General features: G+C 43.4%; 1 protein-coding gene across 1 annotated transcript; it reads right to left on the bottom strand.

Moving 5' to 3' along the window:
• Window positions 1–5,167: 5,167 nt before the first annotated feature.
• On the bottom strand, window positions 5,168–8,874 carry LOC113718256 (uncharacterized). Its single transcript, XM_027243172.2, has 2 exons — window positions 8,136–8,874; window positions 5,168–8,070 (listed from the first exon to the last, which is right to left on the bottom strand). Exons 1-2 carry the CDS (start codon window positions 8,872–8,874, stop codon window positions 5,168–5,170), a joined length of 3,642 nt encoding a protein of 1,213 aa, XP_027098973.2.
• Window positions 8,875–9,090: the final 216 nt, after the last annotated feature.

Genomic DNA, 9,090 nt, shown 5'->3' with positions numbered 1-9,090 from the left:
TTTATACACTTGCACACTTGCACTTTAGCCATCATTTGCATTAATCGACCTCTATAAGGTTTTCCTTTATTGGCCACCACAACTCATGTGGTTGGGACCAAAAACCTTACAAGAGACATTTTAGAATTTAGGTTTGCATTTTTTCTTTCTTTTGCATTCATCTAGTCAAATCCCAAACATGCAATACATATTTTTGGTAGAAAAATTGGGAAAGGTGGGGCTAAATCACGCAACTAGCCTTGGCTAGGTCGGAGGGGTGCCTTGGATTTTTATCCTTACCTTCCCCTTCGTCAAATGTGACTCCCGAACCTTTTTCGTTGGTTTACGTGGACTAGGAGTCGTTCAAAAAGGGGTTTCTTTCTATCTTTCCTTTAGAAAATTTCTTTTTGGGTGACTTGGTACACCCTAACTCCATACCAAGTGGCGACTCCGTTTTTCATTCAAAAAAACCCCTTTTGAACTTTATTTGGCCAAATCGTCGCATTCTCAAAGTCCCATGGCCTTTTACTTTTCATTTACACACATTCACATTCCACTACTCACACACCACACACCATCACCAACACATCATTCAAAAAGTGGGGCACGACAGTTGGCGACTCCACTGGGGACTTCCTAAGTGGGTCCAAGCATTTGATTTAGCCATTCTTTTCCCTTTTCTACCCTTGTTATGCATTGCATTTGGATTTTAGGATTGCATTTTTCATTTTTAGGACCTTTTGTCTTATGAACGTAATCAAACCAATTCCTCGACTCACGAATGTATGTTTGAATGAATGTTTACTTGTTATCTCGCGCTTGCATTGCATTTTGGGAGGTATGGGTCACCCTAGAGCCTCGCGTTGGTTCTTGACCCTTCCCCTCCAAACGAGCACTAGCATACGAGCATACGCTTTACTTCTTTTATCCCTTTTATTTTTCTTTAGTGGCTTGTCACGCCACTCCACCCTATTAGGATTAGGTGACTCACCTGGACATGTGATCACGACACGATGTGTGTGTAGCATGTTCCAATGGGTCACTCAATCTTCCGCGTAAAGCTATTGGTTGATAGCCTTTAGCTTTTGGTCGAAGATTGAGGTTTTGATAGATTCACTCAAACACGTAGCCGTGACACGATGTGTGCGTAGCGGTGTTTGGGGAATCGCTCGAGCCACCGACAAAGAATCTTGGGATTGATGACCCTTGGTTTCTAAGTCTGAAGGCTTGGGGACCTGAGCTTATCGAGTCTAGATGCATTAGCGAACCCCAACCTCATGCATCCATATTAGAATTGCCTAAGGTAGAGTCTGTCTTACCCTATTAGGGACACGATTCACGAGGGGAGGGGTCCAACCCCTTTCTCCTTTTTATTGCTTTATTTCTTTATATTTATTTCGTTGCTGCAATGTGTTATGTGCATTTATCTGGCTGAACTAACTTTTCTTGGTTTTGTGTCCCCATTGCATTCACAAACTCTAGCAAATAAGAGGTCTGGTACGACCTCGTTTTAGAACCTACCCTTATAGATAGGCTATTGCACGTTTAAATATTTTGGTATATTGCATTCATAGATTAGTAATTGCATATCATTCTAGGCCTACCTTGGCATATAAAAGGTCCTTCTAGATCATGATTTCATTTCAAATTGCATGTTTTACTGCTTTAATAAAATGGCATCATGCATAAACCCTAGAAAGGGAATGCCACATAGGGAATCCCGTGTTTAGGAATAAGCCACCTTGTGTCTCGGATATTTAATCCAGTGAGACTTGCACGTTTACATTTTATACCATCCAAAGGGGTAGTGCACAAGGTAAGGTAGGATCCGATTATTTTCATAGAGTGATTTTTGGAATATGAGCATCTAATAATCACTTTTTGGCCATTTTATCAAAAATTGGTAAGAATCCCTTGCGTGAAGGACATTAATTTGAAGAAATTCACAAATGATTCCTCCTATTGAGACGATAAATAAATTGAGGCCAAAATTTGATTTTTAGAAGCTCATAGACTAATGCACCTCAATAATTTTGAAATAACCAATGGCCGGACAATTCAACCAATCCATTTTGCCAAATCATTTATCAATTCATTTGACCAATCTACCCTTTTTAGGGTCACTTGGTCGATTTTTGAATCATTCATCAATTCATTTGACCAATTTACCCTTTTTAGGGTCATTCGGCCGATTTTTGAATAAATCACTAATTCAATTTCATTTGACCAATTTACCCATTTTTAGGGCAACCGAGCCGAGTTTGAACAAATCAAGTTTCGTTCAATCTATTTGATCAATTTACCCTTCTTAGGGTGATCTGATTAATTTTGGATAAATTAAATTTCATTCAATTCATTTGACCCGTTTCCCTTTTTAGGGTAATGCGGTCGATTTTAAATAAATTTCATTCAAACCGTTTGACCAATTAGAGTTTCAATGTCGAATTCCAAATTGGGAAATCTAGTCGATTTTTTTTTGAAAAAACCATCCATTGCATCCAGCCATTTGATCAATTGGGGTTTTTACCCGTGTTACACTGAGAAAAATTTTGTCAACGAATTCCAATCTTTTCGATAGGAAGTTCGTCAAGGTCAAACCCGTGCGTTTTTGCAAATTCTTGTATCGATCAAAAGTGATCAATCCATTCGGACGTTGACCTCATTTTGACAAATCTCTCGTCACTCCAATTGACCAAATTCTTTCAAAATTATTTCTCACTCAATGAGTTTGATCAGATCCATCAGGTATGGTATGGTGCCTACCCTAGAGGATTGCATTTTCATGCTAGACCTACCCTTGGCACAAAAAGGGTTCCCCTATAGGACATGCATCCGAATTTCCTGGATGTCTACTAACTCTTGCCTTTTTCTCTTTCTTTTCTTTATTTTCTTTGAAATAAATTAAGCGAGGGTTGAATCTAAAGGCAATTCCTTTTAAAATTCTCAGGTAATATTTAAACATAGCTTCTCGTCGAAGCCCCATCATAACGCGATCCCGTAGTCGAGCCCAGAGGAGTCGTGTAAACATGAGTTCACAACCGGAACCATCGGATAGGTCTGCTACTACTGTCCAACCTGAGACTGCAAGTTTGGGGGTCCAACTGACCGAGATGCTTACGAAGTTTGGTGAGATGGCAACTGAAATGGCCGCCCAAAAGAAATTAATCGATGAGCTTATCAGTAGCGGAGTCCAACCTGAGCCTGTACTCATCAGTCAATCGGGGCCAGAGTCATTGGTCATGCCCACGACCCAAACTACTTTTACTCCACCCTTCATCATTCCACCCGAAGGAACTTTCACCTATCCCACCATAAATTTGCCATACACTTGCCCTCCTGATCCTTCATTCTTCCCTACTTACATGCAAGGCCCACAACCCCAAATCACTTCGAACATACCTCCTAAGCCGCATACCTTTTATCACGATACAGCTGAGCCTTTCTTACCAGACCATACCATTCAAACCAAGCCAGCAATTGGGGAATCTTCCGCTCCCGTGGATGTAAAGCTTCTCAAGCGCCTGGACCGTTTCGATGAGTTTATAAAGAAAAGTCAGGGGTTGAACAAACAAGGAGTCTTGGATTACGATGAGCTTTGCCTTTTCCCGAATGTGCAATTGCCTGAGGGGTTCAAAACTCCGAAGTTTAACAAGTATGATGGGACGGGCAATCCCAAGACACATCTCAGATTGTTCGCCAACAAGTTGGGTAGGCCGACAGATGATGAAAATCTGCCTTTGAGGCTATTCCCAGAAAGTCTGGAGGGAGATGCACTCGACTGGTATTCCAAGCTGAAACCCGAAGAAGTGAAGACCTGGTTTGACTTGGCCAACGCTTTTGTAAGGCAGTACGAGTATAATTGCGAGCTGGCTCCGACGCGAACCGCGTTGGAAGGAACAAAAAGAAAACCCTCTGAGGACCACAAGACATATGCCAAAAGGTGGAGGAAAATAGCTGCAAAGGTCGAGCCACCAATGACTGAAGACGAAATCATACGCGCTTTCATTAAGGCACATGATCCGCCGTACTTTGAAGAAATTTTCCGCATGACTGGATGCTCATTTGCCGCAATTGTTAATAAGCTTGAGGAATTTGATGATTTCGTGAAAGCTGGAAAGATTGTAAATGTGTCTGCCCTCAAATCACAGTTGGATGCTTTGCAAAGCCAAGGTAGTAATGGGAAGAAGCAACAATTCCAAAAGAAAGAAGGGGAAACTGCTTTTGTCTGGAATCGAAACCCTGTTCCAATACCCAGACCTCGACAATACCCTACCTACTCAAACCCTTACCCTTGCTATTCAAACCCTCATCCTGTTTATCACATTAATATCCCTCATCCTCGACCTCGACCAAGTTACCTAAACACATCTACAACTCCATTCCATATTTCTCCACATAACTTTCAAACTAGACCTCGCTCTCCTTATCATCCAAGACCCACCTTACCCGCCAACCATAATTACAACTATCAACAGACCGCTGGCATCCGAGACCCGGCCCGATATAGAACTTTTACCAATTTAGGTCGGCCCTTGGATCAACTGTATGAGCAGCTCAAGGCCGCGGGGAAAATTGGTACAATACCTCCTAAAGTCTATACTAAAGGAGTTCCCCCTGGTTATAATCCTCAATCTTTTTGTGCCTACCATTCTGGAGCTCCTGGACATTCTACTGTCAATTGTTGGGTACTTAAACACAAAATCCAAGACATGATTGAGGCCGGAGACATAATTTTGAAAGGGAGGGAAGAACAAGGACCAAATATAAGTATAAATCCTTTTCCTGAACACAAGGACACCTTTGAGGCATCCACCTCCAATGACGAAATTTGAAGGTCTTGAAAGAGCTCTTCACAATTTGGATGGCTGACTATCTTCCCTCTCGAAGGGAATTTTGATAAATCTAGGGGTTGTCATTTGCTAAAATTCATGAAAACTTTTTCTTGCATATGTACATAGCTTAATGAAAGCATCTTTTGCAATTTGATTATTTGTTTATTTGATTATTGTTTTGATTTTTTGTTAATTCTTTGAGATGGCCAAAGGTGAAGTTATTTGACTCTTTTTTTTTTTTTTTTTTTTTGACAAAAGGGGGAAACCCCCGATATTTTATTAATAACAACGGATAAACTCAAGAAGGTGGAAAAATTCCCAACCTTCAATACATGCCGGATAACTAGGAGCTATACCTACACAGGAAACCTGCGAATGTATGGAAAACCTATCGCATCCAAATTAATCAGCGACCGAACTCTACTTGGAAGCTGCTGAACAGATTGAAAAGTAACATATGGACCCTCCCGAGATAACGCTGCTAAGCTGTCTGCCACGGCATTCGCCTCACGATGAATATGTGTAATAGACCCCTTCACCTTGCCTAGTAACAAGCGAAGCTGACTTAAGACGCTACACAACGGCCACTTACCAACCGATCGATTCTGGACCAACCTTACCAACACTAAAGAATCCACCTCTACCAAAATATCTGACAACCCTGCCCCCATACACCACTGCAGCCCAGAACACAATGCCAATCCCTCCGCATATATCACTTCATATTCCCCAAATTCCTTATAAAAAGCACCGATCATCTTCCCTTCAAAATCACGTACCACCCCACCACCTTTAGCTAAACCATTGATCACACTTGCATCTGTGTTGAGTTTGTACGTCCCTCTAGGCGGCTTCATCCATGATATAGCCTTCAGACAGAATGATTTGGCTGGCTTGACCCGAAAAAACCGTGCAAAATACGTATCCATATCCCCCTCCAACTGCACTTTGTTTAACATACAAGCCGCCCCCTTAGCAACCAACCACCCATTGGCTTCGAAGATAACTTTGGAATGGACAGGTTGAAGATTTCCAAACCGAGCATCATTTCTACTACACCATAGAAACCATAACACCACTACCGGTATTACACACCGAACATGATCCAATCGGCCATTGCTAGAAGATTGAAACCACACCACTAGCAGTGAAGAAACACATGAGAATGAACGCCACTGAATTCCGCAAGCTAGAAAGAAATGCTGCCAAACAGCACTTGCTAACCTGCCATGTAAGAAAATATGATTCAAGGATTCCACCGCATTACCACAGCAATCACATTTAGAAACCATGGCCATTCCTCTAGACCGGAGCTTGTCGTCCAGAGGGAGAAAATCAGACAAAACCCTCCAAGCTAAGTACGACATTTTTAGCGGGAGTAACGGACACCAAATTCCACGGCAAACCAAAGACGTGTTACGCCGCTGCCGAACCAGATCCCAGGCTGACGACACAGAAAATGCGCCATCAGCGGAAGGAGCCCAAATTAACTCGTCCTTAAGCTTCGGATCAACAAGTGTTTGGGAAATAATATTAACAATAGATTGTGGGAGAACCTGGAGGAGACGATCAGTATTCCACCCCGTAGAGGTGTAAAACTCAGCTACCAAAAAGTGAGGATGCGCACCAGTAACCTGGTTGCTAAGTGGTTCATTGAAAAGCCATCGATCATACCAGAAATCGATGAAGCCTTCACCTAGCCGCCAACGAATGTTATCTTCAGTGATAGCCCGCACCAAACAGACCCTCTTCCAAGTTGCCGACCCCACAGCAGCCGAAGCCAAACCTGGATGTTGCTCGCCAATGTACTTACGGTGCATGAATCTGGCCCAAGGAGAGCTCTTCTGACGTATTGTCCACCATAATTTCATTACAAAAGCCCTCTCCAAATCCAAAAGAGACCGAAACCCCAATCTCCCTTCTTCAACTGGAAAACAGACTTTTTCCCAAGAGGACCAATGAATCCTCCTACCATCATTGCCATCCCACAGAAAGGCATTAAACAGCTTGCCCAATCTAATAAAGACCCCCTTAGGCGGTTTAGTAACCTGCAGGAGGTAAAGAGGCATAGAACTCAACACATGACGAATCAATATGAGCTTCCCCCCAGCAGACAGAAACCGGGAACTCCAATGATGAAGCTTTGCTCTCACAGAGGCAATTACTCCATCAAATAAGACAGTTTTGTTACGGCCAAGAGAAAGTGGGACTCCCAAATATTTGACAGGCCAAGGCTGCCCTTGAAACCCCGTTTCCTGCTGAATTAATTGGATAACCTCCGAAGAGAGCTTCGACGAACACAGAAAGCGACTCTTAGAGAGATTAATTTTTTGGCCAGAGAGAGCTTGATAGTCGTGTAAAAAGGACGATACCGCCTGTAAGCATTCAGACGATGCCCGGGTGAAAATAATCACGTCATCGGCAAACGCAAGAAACGGGACCATCCCTCCCTTAGACAAAAATCTAAACGCTGGATTGCTAGTAAAAAGCCGCTGAAGACCCCTTCCCAGAAATTCCGAGACAAAAAGGAAAAGAGTGGACGATAACGGATCCCCCTGGCGAACCCCTCTAGTCGACTTGAAAAAGCCGGTGAGCTCCCCATTAACCAGGACAGAAAACCAGACGTTGGATACTAACCGAAAAACCAGATCCACTACTCCTTCTTTAAAACCGAATTCTCGCAGCATATATAACAAAAACCCCCAGTCCACCCTGTCATACGCCTTCTCCATATCCAACTTCAAGATTACATTAGGGTGACGCAGCTTTTTGTCCAAATCCAGAATCAATTCCTGAGCTAGCAAAACATTATCTTGTATGCCGCTGCCCGGAATAAAACCAGTCTGAAACTCTAAAACCAACCTAGGAAGGAGCTGATTGATACGGGTGGACAAAACCTTAGAAATGATCTTGGCACTAACATTAGCTAAACTTATTGGTCGGAAATCTTTCCACTCACATGCGCCTTCCCTCTTGGGGAGTAAAATGATCGTCGTATTGGAAAATCCGCGTGGCATTGTGGCACCAGCAAAAAAATCCTGCACCCCGTCCATGAAGTCATCTCTTATACACTCCCAACAACTTTGATAAAAACCCCCGCCAAACCCATCAGGCCCCGCAGCACTCTGAGGGTCCATTGAGCACACCACAGTATAAACCTCATCCACCGATGGAGATTTCAGCAGCATGTCATTCTCTTCTGGCGTAAGCTTAGGCAGCTCAAGTGAAGGCCTGCTCCCTGAACTAACATCGCGGTCTGCTGTGAACAAAGAGGAGAAAAATCAGACGCTGACAGTTTAATATCCTCGATATTATCAAGCCAACTGTCCCCGGTGCCCCTAATCCGTGCAATAAAATTAGAGCTGCGTTTCTGCTTAACTGTTGCATGGAAAAAAGAGGTATTCGCGTCGCCCTCTTTGATCCATTTGATCGCTGCCTTCTGTCTCCAGAATTCACATTCTAAGGCTAGCTCCCGAGAATGGAGTGCCCGTGCCTCATGTACTGCCGACCTAGACAACACATCCCTATTTTGATCATACAACAATTCCTTGGCCAATAAATTATCCGCTGCCACTTCGACCCGTTGAGAGACATTCCCAAAAACATCCACATTCCATCCAGCTAAAACTCGCTTAACCACCTTCAACTTATTAAAAAATTTCTGCATTCCAATTCCAGGAACAGGCTGAGCCCAAGCAGACGCAACTGTTTGTTGAAAAGTAGGATGACTCCGCCAAACATTAAGAAAGCGAAAGGACGACCGCCGCCTTGCCATGCTGCCCCCCTTAACCAGCAACGGACAATGATCAGATCGCCCTCGCTGAAGATGAGCAACTCGAGTCAGCTCAATAGAAGACAGCCAACCAGCATTAACGACCGCTCGATCAAGCCGCTGCCACATACGCCCATTAGTCCATGTGTAGGCAGACCCATCAAACTGTACCGGAAATAGTCCACTCCGATTTAATGCAGAGTTAAATTCTTCCAGGTCACGAATATTCGGGGCTGAACCTCCAATCCTTTCCTCCACAGAAGAAATAACATTGTAATCCCCTACGGCCATCCATGGGAGTGTAACAGACGTTGAAAAATGCTCCAGAGCCTCCTATAACTGTCGCCTACCAATTCTGTTACACCTCGCGTAAACAGCCGAAATAAAAATGGAAGAACCAGAGGGGAAAGACACATGTATATGGACCACCTGATCCGCAGCTTCTACAAAAGAATATCGTGCATCTGAACACCAGAAAATCCAAATTTTGTTGTGCAAGAAGGACTG

The sequence above is a fragment of the Coffea arabica genome, chromosome 5e, assembly GCF_036785885.1.
Source record: "Coffea arabica cultivar ET-39 chromosome 5e, Coffea Arabica ET-39 HiFi, whole genome shotgun sequence".
In the NCBI taxonomy this organism is placed as follows: domain Eukaryota; kingdom Viridiplantae; phylum Streptophyta; class Magnoliopsida; order Gentianales; family Rubiaceae; genus Coffea; species Coffea arabica.
Note: the sequence above shows the minus strand (reverse complement) of the source record. Positions and strands in the feature narration are given on the sequence as shown.

Excerpts from the sequence above, each read along its gene's own strand:
- LOC113718256 (XM_027243172.2), bottom strand. The coding sequence starts at position 8,874 with ATGGCCGTAGGGGATTACAATGTTATTTCTTCTGTGGAGGAAAGGATT. Across the intron at positions 8,071-8,135 it reads GATTAGGGGCACCGGGGACA|CAGACCGCGATGTTAGTTCA; the intron begins GTTGGCTTGATA and ends CTTTGTTCACAG.